The following is a 20,437-nucleotide window of genomic DNA, read 5'->3' on the forward strand; positions in this document are numbered from 1 at the left end:
GTGGCCCAGTAGAGCGGGAAGGGCGCACCCCGAGACCCGGAAGGCCGGCAAGGGGTGCCCCAGAGGCCCCTGCGCGGCGAGGGTCTGCGATGGAGCCGGGCAGCGCCCACTACCCGGCTGGGGACGTCCCCCGCCCTAAGATGGCTCCCGGCCGCTGTTTATCCGGAGACGGCGGGGCCTCCGGGGCGTGGGGCCGGGCGGGGGCGAAGATCGGGGCGCGCACGGGGCTGCCCGCTCCCGCACCCACGCCCGCTGCAGCTCGGAGAACCGGCGCGGCCAGCGTCTGTGCAGTCGTCCGCCCAGGGAACCAGCCGCCGCCTCCGCTGCCCCAGGCCCTGCACCCGAGCCGGGCCCCGCGGGTGCGGTGTGCGCGCGCGGGGAGAGCGGCGCCAGGGGCCGGGGTCCACAAAGGCTTGGGAAGAAGGGCTGGGGGAGGGGGCCTCGCCTGCCCCGACCCAGGGCCCTAATGAAATGCAGGCTCCGAGCCGAGGAGGCGCACACTTGGAAAATGCAAACGCCATTGGCAAATCCAGGGCAAACAGGCAGAATTTTTATTAGCAACTAAATGATTTATGGCACACATGCCCCGCCGTCACAATTACGGCGTCTTGGAGCATCCAGGGGGGAAAACATTAAACATTTATAAAAATAGGCTTTGTGTTCCCCACCCCGGCTCTCAAGACACATTTTTTTCCTTGCGCTATATTAAAAGAAAAGAAAACATTCCAGACCTGGGCGGAGACAAGGGATGAGGGGAAGCGGGGTCTGAGCTCCGAATATTGGAGGGCAACCCGAGGGGTGGGGAAGCGACGGGGCTCTGGCGTGGGAGGGTTTACAGGGAGCCCACAAAGGCCTCAGGATAAGACTGGAGGACGCTCGGCGCCCACCAGGGCTGCGCCCCCGCGCTCGGCCCCTTCCCCTGCCCGGGCTTCCAGCAGCCTCGCCAGCACAACTGCGTTTATTTTATTTCTGCAGCCACCCCCCTCCTCCAAGGAACACAGACACAATACCTCCTTTCTCTCCCCTCACCCCCTCCTCTCCGTCTTTGCTCCTGGCTGCCCGGAGCTGCCCCGGGAGCCTCCCGCTGCCCCGGCTGCCACCGAGACCTGTGCGTCCTGCTCCAAGCGAGGACACCGCCGCTAGTTCCCCTCGGATTCGGCTATTTTCGTCCCTTTCTTCTTTCCTTCTCACCCCTCCTTCCTCCCCCCGCGGAGCTTCTGCTTCCAAAAGAGGGCAGCCTAGAAACCAGCGCTGGAGGCTTCAGGAAGGGCAACTTGAAACTGTCCTCAAGGGGCTGAACTTTTCCCCCAAATTTATTCTGGAATTAAATTAGACAGCCCCAGTTAGCTCTGGACGCTCACCCCTCTTGTTTTCTAAAAGTGGATAAAAGAAAATAGAACTAATGGGCGCTAACTAGCTAATTTCCCCCTCTCCCAAGAAAAGTTGCCTTAAAAATTTATTTAAAAAAATAGAACAGGCAATGCCAAACGCTGAGTCCGCAGTGCGAGGGGTGGGGGTGGGGGGGTGGGGGGAGAAGAGCGGGGTCCTCTTGTTTTAATTAAAATCCAATCACCGCGGTAGCTCGCCGAGGCTGGAGCGGCAAGGAGTCTGCCCTTCCCAGCTTCCTATTGAGGGTACGTAATGCCTGGCCGTCCCCCGCCGGCTGCGGAGGGTGCGGGGTCTCTCCGACACGCCGCATCCGCGCCCCTCACGCCAGCAGCCAAGTAGGTTGCCGCGGGCAGCTCCCGGCAACTCAAACCAGAAAGGATTTTGCTGAAAGCGCAAAACAAAAGTACGAAGTCTGGGGGATTGAGGCTCCCCTCCCCCTCAGGCCACCGCGGCCAGCCAAGCACTTTTTGGGCTTGGCTGCTGCTTCCTCTGAGCTCAACAGATTTTTTTCCCCCCGGTTTCACCCTCCCTGGAGGGGGCGCGGCGGATGGAAGGCGAGAGAGGCCCCCAGCCAAGAGGTTTTTAATATTACACTTTAATAGGTTTCAGAAGGCCCCGTGGAGAAATGCTAATAGGCTGAAATGTCAGAATCAAGAGGGAGTCAGCTCGCGCTCAGCCGATCTAATCCTTTTTTCTGCTCTGATTTTTTTTTTTTTGTGGGGGAGGGAATAGGTGGGGAGTGCCCACGCAAAGAGAGGCTTTGGGGAGGGGCGCACGGTGCAAAGCACCGCAGCCCCGGCCGGGGCCGTGGGGGGAGCGCGCCCCAACCCGCGTTTCTATAGGAACCCCTTTTAGAAGATTAGAGACTCACCCGCTGCCGGCCGCCGAGGCCTCGCCAAAATATTAATCAGTAACCATCTGACACCGCGTTTCAGGGAGGGACCCGCAGGCCTGGGCTAGGAAAGCGACCTTCTCGCCAGCCCATCCTACCTAACCGCGCTGCTGGGGGGAGAGGGGATGAATCGCTGCTTTGTTTTAAGGGGGGGGGGGGCGGGAGGAAAAAGCAGCCCTAGTCTGTTTTGGCGTCGCCACCGCGCGTTCTAGAAGGCGCGTCCCAGGGGTGGAGGGGGACCGGAGCTCGGGCGCGGGGTGCAGCCTGCTGGGCCCCAGGCCCTTCCCGGTTCGCTCGGCTTGTCACCTCCTCCTGCGAGCAGGAAGCTGACAGGCGGTCCATTAAACCGCGCCTTGCAAAGCCCAGGATTGCGGCGACAACCATCTTCCTCTATTTTGGTCACTAAGCCCAGACGCTGGGGGAGGGGGAGGAAAGGGGAGGAGGAGGAGAAGGGGGGTTGTCGGAGCTGGTGGAGGGGGAGGGCTGCCTAGAAACGGCCCGGAAAAATTCTCACCACCAGTTTTGATCATTCAGCCCCGCCGAGGGGAGCCTGGAAACTGCTGGAGCCCCCAGGTCCGTAATTGGTTTTATAGGAATGGCTGAGGGCCAAGGTGTTTACATGCGCGTGACTGGCGGCGCGCGCGGCCAATGGGTGGCGGCCGGGGGCCTGCCCGGGGGAGGCGGGCACCCGGGAACAATGCGTGTTTCTTCCGCGAAGAGTGCTCCCCTCCCCCAGCCGCCCCTTTCCCTCGCCCCCCCCCCCGCTGGCTTTTTTTTTTTTTTTTTTTTTTTTTTTTTAGATCCAGCGAGAGGAACTTGAAAGGGGGGTTGTGTAACGTACCTTTTCCAATCCCGGGCTGTATATGGAGATTTGGGATTCTTTAAACCGGCGCTACCTGGATTTTATTAAAAAGCTGGGAGCTCGGCGGGAGGAAAGCTGGCTTTTCCGGGGGCTGCGGGAGCCCGGCCGCGGGAGGGCGGAGGAGTTGGCGCGCCAAGAGCTCGGCCCGGGGAGCGGTTTTCAACCAAAAAAAGGAAAGGCGGGCAAAAAGTGTGAGGAGGCTGCGGGTGGCGAAGGGGAGCAGCGGCCGTGGGATGGCGGGCAGCACGGGCGCCTAGCCGCGCCGGGAGCCGGGGCCGCCAGCGGAGTCGCCGTCGCCAGACCCCGGAGCCGGGAGCCCTGCCGCGCCAGGTATGCCGCCGGGTCGCACGCCTGCCCCTGGCCGGGCGCTGCGGTCTCCGAACTTCTCCAGCTGGCCCTCCACCGCACTTCACCCTCGGGGTGTGCCGGGGGATCCCCGCAGCTTTCCGGGGGCCAGGACCGGCGACGTGGGGGCGCCTTGGGAGGGGTAAGGGTGGGGGTTAGCCGCTGCTCCCCGGGCTCCCCACTTGAGCCCCCAGCCCTGCTCCAGCCCGCCCAGCCGGGTCCAGGGGCGTCGGTTTCCTTCTCGGTTCAGGCAGGCGATGGGGGAACCAGGGTTGCCGAGACGTCCTCGATTATAGACTGTTTTTAATTAAAAGCCGGAATTCAGCCATTTTAACTGCATTTAAGAGGGGGAGAAAGTAGGGAGAACGCAGCGATCCCGCAGATGGCCGAGCCAGCTTCTCTCCCAGAGCGAGGGTGCTCCGGGGGGCTTCACCTCGACTCCCCCAAAGCGCTGGCTTTTAGAAGAAAGCTGCACAAAGAACATTCTTTAAAAATCACGGGAAGCTCATCGCCTCCCTAACACGTATCCTCGGATGTGGCGATTTTAGGTTTTTCCAAAGTAAACGCGGATCTGGTAACCAGAGCCTGATGGGAGGGAGGGAGGAAGAGGGTGGTTGTAACCAAAACCGGGTTAAAATAAGCAAAGTTGTGGAGGAAGGCTGGAGGGGGAGGCCGGGGTTGGCGGCCACAGGGTCTGCAGCGCGGGGCCGGGGCAGGCGCCGGGAGCCGGGGCTTTGGCGTGACCGGCGGCTCTAGGAGCGCCCGGCCTCCCGCAGTCAGGGATCCGAGCTGCTGCGGGCAGACCGAGAGCGAGGGCAGGACTGGCTCCCAGACCCCCCTCCCGCCCCCACGGGAATCGGCAGCCGACAAATCTTTTAAACAAACAGCTTTAAACTGGAACTACAGGGGATTTGCCCTACGCTGGGGGAGCCGCCCCTCGGAGCGAAGGTTTTCTTTGTAGGTTATTTTTGGGGTTGGGGGAAGCTGGCGTAAGAGCCAGACCCCGGAGCCCCTGCCGTCCCCTCTGACACCCCCCAGATGCCCGCGCCTGGCCACGTCCGCGGGCCGCAGGATTCCCAGGCCGGGGCGTTGGAAAATGAAACCAAAGCTTGTGGGGAAGGATTCTTTTCAGTCCTCGGGCGAGAATGCCACGTCTCGGCTCTCGGACTCAAGACTCCGCAACCCACAGTGGCCCGAGGGGGCCGGCGAGTCCCCGTAAACATGATAACCATCTTGGCACCCTCTCTCCCGAGAAATCCTGGAGTTCGGCTCCCGGGGACGAGCTCAGGGAAACCACACTCCGTAGAGGAAGGCGAGGGCCTCCGAAGGTTAAACATTAAACTTTCCGGATCAGATAGTGGCACAGGGCTAGACAGTTGGAACTGCTCTTGGAAAGGTTTCACGGTTTGAAACCGCGGAGCCGGCGAGGCCCAGCAATCAAACCCGCTTTGGCGGTTTGTATCTGTGCGGCCCGGCGGTGGCGGGCCTCCCTCAATGTTGGGAGGACCGGCCGGCGAACCGCCTGGCAGAGTCGGGCTGGTGCGCAGCGCGCCAGCCGCCACGTTCCGAGTCGGGCGGCCGCCCGCAGCCGCCAGAGGAAGGAGTGTGTATTTTTACATTTTACGGAGAAGGGGCACCTCCCGATTCCATGTCTGGCCACCGCATCCGCAGCCCCGGACCCCGAACGGCAAGACGACTTTCTGAAACTTGTTTTTGTTTTTTTCTTCCCCTTTTTTCTTTCCTCCCTTCTATTTCTCCCGCGGCCCGACTCCTCTCCCCGCCAAGACGCCGAGTGCGCCGCCCCGCGCAGCTCCGCCTGGCCGCCGGGAGGGGCCCGACGACCGACCGCTCGTGCGCCCCGGGCCGCGGGCCCGCCGCTGAGCGCAAGCCCCGCTGGCCCCCGCCGCCATGCCCGCCGCGGAGCCCCCGCCGCCCGAGGACTCTGGGACTACGCCGAGGCCGAACTTTTAGGTCCCGCTGAGCGAGGCCCGCGGGCCCGGTGGGGGGCTGGCTGCGGCACTCCCGCGGAGGATGGATGGCCGAGACTTCGGGCCCCCACGGTCCGTGCACGGCCCCCCGCCGCCGCTGCTGTCCGGCCTGGCCATGGACAGCCACCGCGTGGGCGCGGCCACGGCAGGACGCCTGCCCACCTCGGGCTTGCCGGGCCCTCTGCCGCCGGGGAAGTACATGGCCGGCCTCAACCTCCACCCGCACCCGGGTAAGTGCCCTGCGCTGTGCTCGCCCCTGCTTGTCTCCCCGGATCCAGAACACACAGTATTTGTTCTGTTCTTCGTGGCCGGGATGCAGCGCCTCCCTCTATCCCGGCCGGTCCGTGGGGGCGCGGGCGGTCTCGGCTCCCGAGGCGGGGAGACCCTGGGACCAGGGCCGAGGGCAGCCCGGAGGCGCTGGCGGAGAGGGCTGCGCGGCTCCGCCGCCTTCCCGCGCCGGGCCCTCCCCAGGCGCACTCCGCCGCCGCAATTGGAGCCCCGGGGACGATCCCAACCCCAGAGCCCCCGCGGCGAAGCTGGGATTTTCAAAATCTGGGCGAGAAAAGAACAAACAAGTCCCGCATCCTTTGGGACTCCGTGCCCGGGAAGCTCCAGTCTATCTCTTGGCAAATGCCCTTGCCCGCGCCCGTGGGCCCCGGTTCCGTTCCTGGCTCCTCCGCTCCTGCGGTGCGGGGTCTCCCGCCCGCCCCGAGCGCCTGGGGTGCCGGGCGGATGGGGGGCCCGGCCCCGGACCTGAGCCTCCGGCAGGCGGGCGGCGGCCCTCGGGGAGACTCCTCGCCCCCCCCAGAACCGCAGTTCCAGGGCCCAGGCCCCGGTAGGACAGCAGCGCCCCGGCCTCGCGAACCCCTTGTGCTCCCGCGGGAAGGTGCGCGGCGGGGACACAGAAACTGGGCCGCCGGCGCCGAGGCAGGAAGCGGGGAGGCCGGGCTGGAGCGGCGGAGAGAAAGGCCGAGTCTGACATTTCATTCCGGAGGGGCTGCCCGGGCTCGTGGGGGCGGCGCGGCGGGGGGAAGGTGGCCCCGCGGCCGCACCGGGCGCGGTGGGAAGGAGTCCCGGGCCCTCCCGCCCGAGTTGCCACCGGCCTCCGCCGGGACCGGCCCCTCCTCCCGGGCTGCCTCCGGCCTCGGTGCCGGCGTCCCACGGGCTTCGGCGGGTGGAAGCCCCCTCCCCCTCCACGGTGTAGTCCGGGCGCGTGGCCGCTCAGGGAGCCCCGCGGCTGCCCTCGGCCGCGGGTTCTGGGAGAGGACACCGGCCGCTGCGCTGCCCCGGCCCTGCCCGCCCGCCCGCAGCGCTGTCGCTGCCGCTGCCGGGTCGGCCTTATCGCTTCGGTTTTCCTCCGGGAACTTTTCAGGAACCGGAGTCCCGGGACCAGCTGGACAAAGGGCCTTTGTGAGGCACCGGGCGGGGGAGGGGCGGCTCGGGGACGGGAACGTGGAGATCCCCAGCGGGGGTGCAAGGACCGGGCTTCGGCCGGGGGCGCGAGGGTCCCCCAAGAGTTGGGGGCTGCATTCCGCCCCCGGTGCGGGGGGGGGGCGCCTCGAGGAGGGCAGGGAAGGGCCGGAGACCTGACAGGAAGGAGGGGCAGCCCTGGGTGCACAGGGCCGGCCGGCGGCCTCCTCGGTGCCCCTGCGTGTCTTTAGAGCTCGGGAGGTCTCCCGGTCCAGCCTGGGCGGGGGGGGGCGGGGGGAGCAGCAGGGGGTCCGGGTCTCCTGGCCCGCAGGGTCCTTGCTCGGTTTCCGAGAGTGAGGGGGAGAGTGCGCTGGGGACCCCGTCCGAGCTGGCAGGCGGCAGAGGCCAAGGGCTCCTGTCTGGAGCTGTGGAAACGGCCCCTGCCCCGGGCGCCTGAGGTTAACCCCGCGGTCAGACGGCCCCGCGCCCATTAGGTAGATGGGGAGATGGAGGCGGGAGCCGGAGGCGGCTGGACCGGAGGGGGCGGCCGGGGAAGCCCAGCGGGAGGCGGCGCAGGGCCTGTCTCCCTCCGCCCGGGCGTTGGGAGCAGCCTCACTTCTGCGTTCTCTGCGGCTGAGGTCATGGAGGAAATAGCAGGCGGTCCGGCCGGCTGCCAGGGCCCGCAGCACCCAGGAGGGCAGGGGAGGGGGTTGGCGCTGCCCCCACCGTGAATGGCCTCCCGGAGACCTCGGGACCCCAAGGCCAAAGCCCAGAGGGAGCCCAGTGCGAATCCCATCATCCAGGAGGCGGGAGCTGCTCCGCATTCACTGCTGGGTGGGGCCGGTGGGGCCGGTTACGGATTCTTGCACCCAGCTCCCTGCCCCTTTTTATGGGGCGCAGGTGCCACATTTTCTCTCTCAGCGCCCTCGCCTCCTTGGCCGTCAGCTCCTGAGGCCTGGCCAGGCCATCAGCCCCATCTTTGTTTATTTTTGTCCTGGGAAACCCGGAGAGGCTGAGCCATTTGCCAGGGGGTCACACAGCAAGGGAGCGAGAGGCCATGCCCTTACCTCCCCGACTCCAGTCCATTCTGGACGCCAGCGTGGCGTGGGGCTCCTGGCTGACCCACGGAGCCTCCTGGGCAGAGGAGCTCATGCGAGGGGCCCCGGGTGCTGGGGTGCTGGCACCCCATCCAGGGAGGTGTTGACAGAGGAGTGGCTGTGCGAGGGTCCTGGGAGACGCTGCCTTCTGCATCTCGGGTGTAGGCCAGGGGGTGCGGCTCTTTTCTTCTGCGGAAGAGGAGGTGAAGTTCAGAATAAATGGGCTTTGGGATAGGGGTTACCCTCCCCGTAACCTTGAGTATTGATACGTATGTTGGCCCCGGACGTGCACAGCCCTCAGGGGAACGGACAAGTCAGGGACATCCACCCGGGGCTGGCCTCTCTGCTCCTGGGGTGGGAGGCTGGGGCTCAGGCCTCCTCAGTTGCAATTAAAGAGCTATTAGCAGAATCCTGTACTTGGGTGTTGATGTCCCTGCCCCCACAGCCTGGGATAGGTGAATGGGGAGTGGGAGCCGGGCTGTGGACAATAGGGGGCCGCAGCCTGCCTCCTCCTGGGTCAGTCAGCTCTCTCTCTGGAATTCAGCCCCGCAGCCTCCTGGGATTGATTTTAAAAGGTTAATCAGTGTGGGCTGGCTGGTGGAGTGATGTGATCCCAGAGATAAGGGAGATTCGCCCAGGCGCTTCCTCCTGCGGCCTGGGGGAGGTTCTGGAATCTGGGAGAGCCTCTGAGCTCCCCGGCCTTGAGCACTTTCTCTCCTGGCTTGTTCATTTACTCGGAGTGACTTCCAAGGGCCTCCCGCGTGCCAGGCACTGCTCTGGCCCTGGGAGCCCAGCAGCCACCGGACACACAGAAATCTTCGGCTCCGTTGGATCCCAGGCCCTAGTGTGGGGCCAGGCAGTGAACACACACCAGGGAAGGAAATCACATGAAACGGGGGTGCGAGCTGTGCAGGGGGAAGGCTGAGGGTCTGTTTTGGCGGGAGTGGTGAGGGGCTGCGGGCTGGGGGTGTGGGGGGGCTGGGCTGGGGAAGGTGGGAGGAGGGTGGGACCAGCAATGAGGTCTTGGAATTTCAAGCTGTGAGGCTTGAGAAGGCAGTGGAGGGTTTTAAAGGAGGGAGTGACTCGGATGGAGGGACATTTTGCAGAACTGGTCTGGACTCTTAAAAAATGTCTGTGGCATGCAAGACAAAGGAAAGCCAGGAGTCGGTCCTGGTTACGAGAGACTAAAAAAAAAAAGTGACAGCAAAAGGCAACGTATGGCCCTCAATTGGATCTCGGGTCGGGGGGAAAATGACTCTAAAGCGTATCATTGGGGCCGTTGACGAAATTGGAATATGGACTCTAGACGGGCTGATAGGATCCAATCAATATTATGTGTCGTTGAAGTTGATAACGGGGGCGGTGGTTATGTGAGAATGCCCCGCACCTGGGAAGGGAGAGCGTGGGCTGCTCAGGGGCAGGGGCCGAGGCTGCGTGCACCCAGGACGGGCTCAGGAAGAGAAAAGACCGTACGCTCCACGGCAGACAGCGGCACGGCAGATGACATCAGGTCACACGCAGGGCGACACGGCCGTGCACAATTGCCGGACCTGGGGAAGGTCCCCTGGAAGTTCGTTGTACTATTTCGAACTTTCCTCTGAGTTTGAGATGACTTCACAGGAAGCATTGAGCAAAGTGGGTGTGGATTGCCGGCTGCCCAAGGCCTGGTCGCTGGGAGAGAAGCAGGTGACCAGTCTGGGGCAGGAGGCTCTAGGAGGTGATGTCACCAGGGAGAGAGGCTGCAGGTGGCCAGGGTTCAGCGCCTCGTGGGGGCTGGGCTGCTAAGAGATGTGGGGGGCAGAGAAGGGGGACGCCTGGATTTTTGGGAGGTGCTCCTGTGGAGCTGTGGGGAGGACCGGATTTGGGGGGAGGTGGGTGATGGGGCGATCTTGGTTTGAACGTGGCCAGCTTGGGATGCTCCCGCTTCCCGCTCGTACCTGTGTGTGGCCTGATCTGATCTAACTCCCACCTGGTCACCCGTGGCCCTGTGTCCCACCCACTCCAGCCCCATCACTGTGACACTCCTGCCCTTGACTTCCCAGGCTGGCTTTTGAGAGGTGGGGTGGGAGCTGCTGTCAGGACGGGGCTGGCCAGCGGTCAGTCTTGGTGCCCAGGGCCAGGGTCCTTACCGCGCCACCTGTGCACAGAGGCCTGGCGTCCGACTGGAGGAAGCCAAAGCCATGAGGCGGGAGCCACCAAAGCTCCCGCCACCTTTGCAGGCCACGGATGCACCCACTGCCCGCATCTGAGATTCCTTCGTGAGCTCACGAAAGTGATGGACCCTCGGCCTGGAGCAGAAAGCCTGCTTCACACATTCTCATTAAAAACTTTGTACAGCCCTGGCCGGTTTGGCTCAGTGGATAGAGCGCCGGCCTGCGGACTGAAAGGTCCCAGGTTCGATTCTGGTCAAGGGCACATGCCTGGGTTATGGGCTCGATCGATCCCCAGTGGGGGTCTTGCAGGAGGCAGCCGATCAATGATTCTCATCATGGATGTTTCTATCTCTCCCTCTTCCTTCCTTTCTGAAATCAATAAAAAATATATTAAAAAAAATAAAAACTTTGTACATTCTTGGCTTTTGTCAGTCAGATGAGGTTCCCATCCTGTAGCCTCCAGATAAAGAACTCCGACTTCAGACGGGGCAGAATGGCCTGGACGACGGGGTCAGAATGCTGGGCTTGAGACCTGGCTCCTCCCCTTCTGGCTGAGTGATGATTCTCTAAGCCTTGATTTTCTCATCTGTAAGATGGGTCCACCAGCGGTACGCATTCATTGGATCGCTGTGAAGTTTGAATGAGCTGATGCAGGCCGGGTGCCAGCACAGGGACAGCCCTCCCCAGAACTCACGGGAAGTGGCCGCTGTCATCGCAGGGATCCAAACTCCTGACTCATGGGTGCCTGGCTTCCCTCCAGACCCGGCGGAGGGCCTCTGGGATTGGATGGCCCACGGGCCCCAGACTCCAGGACCCCAGCCTCCAGGCGTCATTTTATTTTCCTCCTTTTTACAGTGTGACAGGCATACTGTAAAATGCTTCAATCTTGAGTGTTTGGCCCCTTGAATTTTTACAAAATGGTCCCACCCATGTGACCGCCAGCCAGCTCGGGAACGGGGCATTTCCAGTGTCCGGAGGGCTCCCGACATTCTCCCCTCATCAGGGTCCGCTCCACCCGTCTTATTTCTGTGACCCGAGAGAGTCTTGTCTGTTCGTGAACTTCCTGTAAACAGCCCTGTAGGGCGTGTGCCCTCTTATTCTGCTGCCTTCCCGCAACACGTTAGTGAGAGTCACGCGTGTGGCGCGTGGCAGCGTCCTTGTTGCTGGGGTATGGGGCCGCGTGCCTGCAGCACGGTGTGTCCACTCCGGCGGGGACAGCACGTGGGCTGTTCCAGGGTTTGCTGGGAAGGGCGCCGTGAACGCGGCCTGTGGGCACACACATGCACATGCATCTCTGAACATGTGTCTGGTCCCCGAGAGCGGGTTTTGTGCGGGTTTGGCGTTAGGGCTGCATTTTCCCTGGCGGCTCATTGTGCGCTCCTCCCGGCAGCTTCCGGCGGCTCCACGTCTTCAACACATGATACGGTCTGATTCCCGATTCCGTTCAGTCTGGCGGGTTTGTAGTAAGTCTGATTGTGTGCACATTTAAAAAAATATATATATATTCTATTGATTTTTTACAGAGAGGAAGGGAGCAGGATAGAGACTTAGAAACATCGATCAGCTGCCTCCTGCACACTCCCTACTGGGTATGTGCCCACAACCAAGGTACATGCCCTTGACCGGAATTGAACCCAAGACCCTTTAGTCCGCAGGCCGATGCTCTATCCACTGAGCCAAACCGGTCAGGGCGATTGTGTGCACATTTAAAAAAAAAAAAAATTCTTTACTGATTTCAGAGAGGAAGAGGGAGGGAGAGAAACATCAACAATGAGAAAGAATCATGGATCGGCTGCCTCCTGCACGCCCCCTACTGGGGATCAAGCCTGCAACCAACCTGGGCACGTGCCCTGACTGGGAATCGAGCTGTGACCTCCTGGTTCATGGGTCAACGTTCAGCCACTGAGCCACGCTGTCCAGGCTGTGTGTACACTTTTAAATGTTTTCCCTCATTTATTTTATTGAGGAATACTTTGCATACCATAAATCCCCCCCCCCCATGAAAAGTGTCCAGTTCTGCTTTCTGCTTAATATAAACTTTAGAAGAAAAGTCACACGTGGCTGAACAAGTAGCCTTAGAAGAAAACCAACAATTCCCTGCCCCGTCCCTCCCATTGCTGACCCCCAGCCCTTTTAAATTGCTTTTAGAGAGAGAGAGAGAGGGAGGAGGAGAGAGCGAGAAGCATGGAGGGTGAGCCCCCAACTGGGGACTGAGCCCACAACCTGGGTATGTGCCCTGACCGGGTAGGGAATCAAACCTGTGACCCTGTGGTGCACAGACGATGCTCCAACCAACTGAGCCACGCCGGCCAGCGCCGATTCCCGCTTTCAAAAAACTCTTTGGGCTTTTTCACCCATTTCTAAGGAATTACCTGCTTCTGCTGCTAGTTCCGTTTCTGTTTTAGGGATTTTCTGCTGACGTTTATGGAAGGCGAGAATTTTGCATGGGCTGCCTGAATCTGAATCGTGACTCTTTAGTGGGAGACTGAGGGCAAGTTTCTTTACCTCTTGTACCTTGGTTTTCTCACCTGTAAAATGGGGCGAATAGTACCTACTTCACGAGATGGAGGGAGGATCAAACATTTACGCCGAAAGCCTTTAGAACAGTATCAGGTATAATAAGCCCTTGGGGAATGTTTCAGTGTCATCACCCCTCCGCCGTGTTTACTTCCCCTGCCCTCCAAATATACGTGAAATACAGTTTAAACTGGTTTCATTTTTATGGCTTTAGCTTTGTGAATATCGTTTACATGTGAGCCGAGCGGTGCAATAAAGTTTATTTCTTTATTTCCTGTAGCTATTGCCTCTTTTCCTTTTTTCCCACTTGCTGGTATTTCTTAGAATCCCTCTCTTCCAGGCTCTTGGTACCCGTTTCATTTGGTCGCACCTGTTGAATGAGCTGCCTCTCTCCTTTCTTGGAGATTTCTTTCCTGGAATTTTCCATCTTCCTGCTCTGGTCTGGTCTGCCTGGGGCTGGGACCTGGGGCAGGGCCGCCCGCCTTCCGACTCCCTGCGCCCTCTGCTGCGTCAGATCTGCTTCCCGAGTCCCATGCTTCCTTTCCTTTTTCTCAATATGTTTTTATTATTGACTGCAGAGAGGAAGGGAGAGGGCGAGAGAGAGAAGCATCAATGATGGGAGAGAATCATGGATTGGCTGCCTCCTGCACGCCCCCCACTGGGCATGGAGCCCGCAACCCGGACATGTGCCCTGATGGCGAATCCAACCGTGACCTCCTGGTTCAGAAGTCGATGCTCAATCCCTGAGCCCGCCCCGCCGGCTGCTCCCCCGCCTGCCTTTTCTCCGGCTTTTTGTTTTGGAGGTGCACATCTGCAGCGGCTTTCTGTGAAAGGGTGTAATCGAAGGCAGAACGTCTCCAGGCCGACCTAGGACTTAGTTCGCCGGAAATGCCTGTGTTCTAGGCGTCACACTGGCCTGGCTGTTTGGAAATAATTTTCCCTTCGTGTTTTGAAAGAATTGCAACATCATCCGCTAAGTTCCAGGGTCACTTGTGAGGAGAGCCGCTGCTATTTTGATTCTCGGTCGTCGTCTGTGAACTCTCTTTTAACCTTTTCCAAATGCTTAACATCTCGTGCACCACGTCATGGCCAAGGGCCTGGGCTCCGAAAGGCATGCGCAAACACGCGAACAGCCGCGTGGCCGTGGCCGTGGCACCCAGCCCCCTGCGCTGCAGTTTTCTCTTCTGTGAAATGCATAATAGCGGGCGTTGCCCTCACGGCCGGTGTGAGGACTAAATGAGTTTATGAACAGAAATGCCTACGACGTCGCTTGGTGCAAAGCGAGCCTCATAAACGTTATTGCTGCTGTTACTCTTTTATCACCGGCGTTACGAAATGCCGCGGTGACGTGGCCAGCTCCGGCCCGCCGGCGTTTTCCGTGTGGGTGCTGCCCCGGCCACGCCGGCTGGGAATGAGGCCTTCGGCCCGAGATGCGGCTGAATCCCTGTTAACAACGTAAGGAGTGTTTGATCAGTTCCTTCCCGGCACCAGCAGGTGTGGGCTCTCCTGCCCTGGCCACCCACTTCCCTCCTTTTCCATCCCCTTTCCCTGCCGCTGCCGCTGCCGCTTTCCAGGAGGCGCTCTGAGCTGTGTCTTTCCTGACCTTCCCGGTTAATGTTTAATGAGGGTCACGGTTTTCATTTCTAGGCGGCGCTTCTGAGCGTCCGCGTCCGGGAGCTTCTCCTTCCTGTGCCCGCGGCGTCCCGTCCCGGGCCTGCTCCACGGTGCGTTCCTGCTCGTCGCGGAGGATGTGAACGGTCCTTCCCCGCAGCTTCCCGCCCCGCGCACCGCGCTCCTCCTCTTTCCTCGTGCGTCTTTCGATGCCTGTGGTTGATTCTGTGCCGTCCCGTCCGCTCACCTTCCGGAAACGCGTCGGCGAGCTGGGGGACTCGCATCCACGTCGGGCCTTGCTGGCCACGTGGGCTCCCTGAGTGTGTCTGCAGGTCCTTGCTTTCTGCCTGGGTCTCCTGTGCCTTTAAACCCGGGTGAAGGTGAAGATCGCCCACCCCAGCCCTGAGAATCCAGCCCAGGCCCCTCCGCCGGTCCGCGGGGTCCACAGTGCCCCCCGCAAGGCCGGGCTCTCCGTTCACCTCTGCTCCTCGCTGCCCCCCGCCTGCAGCAGGGCGAGGGGGCGTGGGGGTGTCAGGATTGCTGCTTGTGGACGGCTCCCCCCTCCCCACCTGCCGACTTGCACATCTGTCACCCTGTCACCCTGCTCTCCCGCCTCCCGAGTGTGGAGGCTCCTCCTCTTCGTTCCTCTCGGTTTTTCTTTTTCCTCCTTTTTAAACCCCATTCAGCCCTTTTCCTGAGGTTCTGGCTTTGGGGAAAGGATTTGCTGTCTGGGTCACCCCTTCTTTCTGGGGTCGGCCCCCTGTCCCCCGCCACGTGCCCGGGAGACCGGCCCCTCGGTTCCCGTCTTTCCCACGCGGAGGCCTTCGTGGCGGAGCGGAGTTCCCAGCTGGCCCGCCCTCCATCCCGCCCCCTCCTCCAGGCGGTCCGTAGGGGAAGGGGCGTCTCCGGGGAAGTCCTTGGTAATTGCTGCGGGATTGAGGCGGCAGAGCCCTGGGGCGAGGCTGGGAGCGGCATTTGCATATCACTGTCCCAGCTGCGGGCCTCTCAGCCCTGGGCGCCTTGGGGTCCCCTTTATTTCGGTTTGAGCACCCACTTAGTGGGCTGGGCGTCTGGTTGGGGCAAGTGGAAGTCCCATCCCACCTGGAGCCCGGATTCCAGAGTGGGGAGGGGCTCGGCTTAAACCCCGACCGCCCTCAGGGCCAGGACCGCTGCGGGGAGGAGCTGGGGGGCTCCAGGATGTGGAGAGATGCCTGCTGGGATCTGACCCCTTCGGGGAGGTCAGGGCAGGCTCCCGGCTGGAAGGCAGAGAGGAGAGCTCTGCTGAGTGAGGGAGATGCAGGAACAAAGCCCCGTCGCTGGGGCAGGCTGGGTGGGGAGTGGGCGGCCTGGCCTCCCTGGGCCAGCCCCCAGACCTGGCTGGACCCCTCCCTCCCGACTGGGTGGGGCCTGGCGGGTTGGTCTGGGCTGGTTGGTTGATCTGGCCTGGCGGCTCCGCAGCTCACGTGTGTCTGCTGGGCTTAGAGGAACCTCTGCATTTCTAGCCGCTCAGCCACCTCTGCCACACCGATGCGAGTGTGGGGATGGTGCCAGCAACCACAGGCCCCGTGGCCAACCCACAGCACCACGACCGTGCAGGGTAAGCCCCCCACCCCACCTCTACCAGCTACCCCAGCAGTGCTGTCCTCCGGGAGAAGGAATCGCCATGAAGCAGAGGACACGGTGTGGCCCCAGTCTCAGCGTCTTTCCTTTTTTGCTGCCTTCATTTTACTTTAGAGGAAAGGGAGGCACAGAGAGGTGGTGTTATTTTCTCAAGCTCACACAGCGGGGAAGTGAAGGATCCAGGAGCAAGGCCTGAGAAAAGGCCAGGGGCCAGGGAGAGGCAGATGGGGCATTGATAGGGATTCTCTTTCCTGTTTCCTTTCTTGGTTCATTTTAAATTACTTACTATTTCAGGTTTTTGCAAAGTATGTCCATCGAGATTACTCTAAATGTAACATTTACTGTGGGTGAGTTTAGATCGCCCCTCCCTCATCCATCGATCTCTTTATTTATTTATTTATTTTTGGCGGAGATGCGGGGGGGGGGGGGGGGGAGACCCGGGGCCTCATGCATCATCGATCTCTTTTTAAGGCTATTTTTTAATTGATGTTTAAGACACACAGAGAAGTGAGCACAGATCATCATGTGCAGCGCAACGATTTTTGTTCACAGACTGAACCTGCAATCAAGCGGTTAAGACAAACGCAGAGCCCGTCTTGGGTGACCCCGGTCCCCATCGGTGTGCGTGCTTCCCGCTGGGCGAGCACGCGGTGTGCGCTATCGCGCGGTCGGAGATTGGCCGTGCCGTGTTCCGTGTGGTGGTCATTCTTGCGGAAGGCGTTCCCTCGCGTGGCCCTGCCCGTCTGTGTGTCCAGCTGCCGACGGACACTCGGGTTGGCCGTGGTTGGCGGGAAGGTTTGGGCTGGCACGTGGCCGGGAGGGTTGGCGGGTCCGCAGGCTCCCTGAGCGGCTGCGCCCACTTACACTCCCTCCCCTCCGGCTGCGTCTCTCCTTTTCCTCCCCTTCAGCCTCCTGGTGGGTGTGGAGGATTTAAGTCCCTTTTCCTCCGGCGCTCAGGCGGCTGCCCTCGTCCTGGGTTTGCTGGCCGTCTGGCCGTCGGGGATTTTTATTTGGGACCCTCCCTCCGCCGTTTTCACTGTGACGTTGAGCGGCCGGCCCTAAGCCAGTCTCCGGAGTCGCGTGGCCGGGCGTCTGAGTTACTGACTTGCAGGAATTCTGTGTTTACTCTGGCCACGAGCTGTGCTGGGGACACGCTGTGGACACGGACACGCCGTGGCCATGTGGGGTCCCTCTCTTCCTCCCGTGGCGCCGCGTGAGGAGGAGTGGGTCTTGGTGGGAGGGGCGTGTCCGCTGGCCTCCGTGGCTGGCGCTTTGGGATGGCCTGTGGGAGCCCAGCTTCCGGTTCCGCCGTCACACGCGCACCTGCCGCGGGTGGCGTGTGTCCGAGGCGGGCGATGCACGGCTGTCCCGGGTGGAGACCCAGCTGACCAGCAGTGTTTACCAGGGACACACCCTCCCCCACAGGGCACCTGTGGGCCTGTGTCTGGACGTCCCGTCCCAGAGCCTGTGGGTCGCCGTGCCTGTGCCGGCAGCTCCGTGGCGTAGGTCCCGGCGTGGCGGGCGGGCGTGGCGGTGTTGGGCAGCCTCAGGCACAGGTGGGGAACCTGCTGCCGAGGGCCACTGGGGTATTTATAACCTCATTCGAGGGGCCACACACAATTCCCAGCTTAAACATCGGTCAGCTGCACTTGGTTAAACGTTCAGTTGACTCACCCCTCAGGCCCGGGCAGGGCCAGACCAAGCGATTTCTCGGGGCTGTTACTGCCCTCGGGCTGGGGTCCCCCACCCCTGGCCTGAGTCCTCACACCCTGTCCTTCATCTCCAAGGTTGCCAGGGCTATGCTTGATCCTTTGCCTCTAGGTGACTTTTTATTAACTGGTAAAATATACATAAAATGGGCCATTTTAACCAGTTTTCGGCGTGCAGTTCCGTGGCATTTCGAACATTCACATTTTTTTGGAGGTCTGTCCTTTTATTATTTTATTGTTTAAAGCCTTACATATGTCTCCTTTTTCCCGATTGACCCCCCCACTCCTGCCCCCAGGACGGGCCCCCACCGCCCCAGGGCCTGTGTCCATTGGTTGTGCTAATACGCATGCGTACAGGCCCTTTGGTTGCTCCCCCCCCCCCTTGTCTCTGCATCTGTTTTTGTTCAGCAGTTTACGTTGACCATTATAATCCCGCGAATGAGGGAGAGCGTGTGAGGTTTATCTCTCTGACTGGCGTGTTCCGCTCAGTGCAGTGCTCCCCAGGCCCCTCCGTGCTGTTGCACGTACAGTCACACTCCTGTGTGGCCGTCACCCACCCTCCTCAGAACGTTCCCATCGCCCCAAACTGAGGCCCAGTCCCCATGACACGCAGCTCCCCCGCCTCCCCAGTCCGGGCAGCCCCTTCCCCTCCGTCGCTATGAACTTGACTCCTCTAGGTCGTCCTAGAACGGGGATCCCAGGGGTCTGTCCCTCTGGGACTTGATGGGGTCGCAGTGAGCCTGTAGATGCCTGGCTGCCCGGCATCCTGACGGGTAAACACATCGTTGCCCACACGTCGGGGGGCTTCCTTGGGAAGGGCCCCAGGAGTGGGTCTGCGCCTCCTGGGCCTTGACAAGCTCTGGCCACTTGTCTTCCAAAAGCTGGGCGTGGGTTGGCTCCCCGCGCCCCCCCCCCCCCAACCAAACTGAACCGAACCCGTGCTGCTGTGATGGGTGACGATGACATCATCCCTATTGACAGTTCCTTGTCATACTGAGCAGTTAACTTTCCCCCGAATCCCCGTTCGCGCCGTTCTCTGTGGGTGTGATGTGACTGGGGGTCTGACAGTGGGGAGGCTCTCTCTGCAGCAGGGGCTTTAGCCGCGAGCCCTGGCTCCGAGAGGGCAGGGTCTCCAAATGGAACTGCATTGCCGGGCGGCTGAAGGTCACTCTACCCGGAGGGTCCTGGCGCTGTTTTCAGCTGCTGTCATGGCAACGCACAGGTCACGTGGCCCGGGCTGGAAGGAGCTCTTTTCTGGGGGGTGACCCTGACCGGATCTTGCCGGCCAGATGCTCGGCCGGACATCTTCACAGCCGTGGCCCCTGGCTTGCCGGGCCGGGTGCTTTATGCGCGAAAGGGAAAATGCATGTGTTCTGTGTGGTTAGGGAGGGCTCTTTGGGAGTGAACGTATGGAAAGATGGTGTGGCTGCGTGAGAAAGGGTGGGTTTGGGAATCAGAGCCTCAGTTTCCTGATCTGTGAAAGGGGCAAGAATCGCCCTCCCAGAGTGGAGGAGGATTGGGTGAAGGGAAGGCTTGAAGCTTTTTTATTTTTCATATGTATTTTATTGGTTTTTTACAGAGAGGAAGGGAGAGGGATAGAGAGTTAGAAACATCGATGAGAGAGAAACATCAATCAGCTGCCTCCTGCACACCCCCCACTGGGGATGTGCCCGCAACCAAGGTACATGCCCTTGACCAGAATCGAACCCGGGACCCTTCAGTCCGCAGGCTGGTGCTCTATCCACTGAGCCAAACCGGTTAGGGCAAAGACTTGAAGCTTTTAAGAAAATAATTTTAAAAATTTTACAGTTGACATACACTATTACATTAGTTTCAGGCATACGACCTAGGGATTGGACCCTTACATAGCTTATGGGGTGGTCACCCCCATAAGTCTGGCACCTTCTGACACCACACGGCTCCTGCAGTATTACTGCCCACATTCCCCCTGGAAGCCTTGAAGCCTTTCCCAAGCCCCGCACTGGCCGCGAGGGGCGCCCCAGGCAGAGCCCCCTTCCCGTCCCTCCGCCCAGCTGATCCTGACCTTGCCCGTCCCCCACGGTAAACATTGATAGAGCACCTACTGTGCGCCTTGTGAAGGGCACCGGGATGGAGGAAGCCCACATTGTAATGCAGGGTGTCTGCAAACTAGGGCCAAAGGGGACCCCCCCCATGTTTGTCAATAAAGTTTTATTGGCACGAAGCCCAGCCCGGTGAGGTGTTGTCCAGGCTGCGTTCGCTGCCAGGCAGAAGCGGCTGCGAGGCCTAAAGTATTTATCACCTGGTCCTTTCAAGACAAAGGTGTCCCAGCGGGTGGAGAGGGACCGTCAGCCGGCACCACACCCAGGAGGAGCCGTGTGTGGCAGGGTAGGCGGCGATAAGCCCCGTGGAGAGACTGGCCCCGGGCGGGGCGGGGCGGGCGGTGAGGGAAGGCCACGTCCACCCAGTGTCACCCGAGCTGCAGGAGAGGGAGTGCGATGCCGACAGATGGTTTGCCCGAGCGGAGGGGGGAATGGGGCCAGGCTGTTCCCCATTCCTGCCCGGCCCGGGCGTGAGTGATAGTGGTGACGCCCTTGATGGTCACCACTAGGGCTTTATCACGTTTATCATGTTTTCAAAATGATTTTATTGATTTTTAGAGAGAGAGAGGAAGGGAGAGGGATTGAGAGAGAGAAACATCAATGAGAGAGAGACCTCATCAGCTGGCTGCCTCCTGCACACCCCCTACTGGGGATGGAGCCCGCAACCTGGGCCTGTGCCCTGACCGGTTATTGAACTGTGACACTCAACCACTGAGCCACACCAGCTGGGCCTTTCCAAACCTTTGTGCCCACCGTAAGCCCC

At 61.0% G+C, this 20,437-nt stretch overlaps 1 protein-coding gene across 5 annotated transcripts in view; it reads left to right on the forward strand.

The window, feature by feature from the left end:
* The first annotated feature begins 3,079 nt into the window (after positions 1 to 3,079).
* Positions 3,080 to 20,437, forward strand: part of TNRC18 (trinucleotide repeat containing 18) — a 77,193-nt gene continuing 59,835 nt past the window's right edge. For all 5 annotated transcript variants that reach the window (XM_059699362.1, XM_059699365.1, XM_059699364.1 and 2 more), the window contains exons 1-2: positions 3,080 to 3,473; positions 5,274 to 5,706. In XM_059699362.1, coding sequence (XP_059555345.1) covers positions 5,520 to 5,706 — 187 coding nt within the window. In that variant the 5' untranslated portion in view covers positions 3,080 to 3,473; positions 5,274 to 5,519. The remainder of the gene's footprint in view (positions 3,474 to 5,273; positions 5,707 to 20,437) is intronic.

The sequence above is a fragment of the Myotis daubentonii genome, chromosome 5, assembly GCF_963259705.1.
Source record: "Myotis daubentonii chromosome 5, mMyoDau2.1, whole genome shotgun sequence".
NCBI lineage: Eukaryota > Metazoa > Chordata > Mammalia > Chiroptera > Vespertilionidae > Myotis > Myotis daubentonii.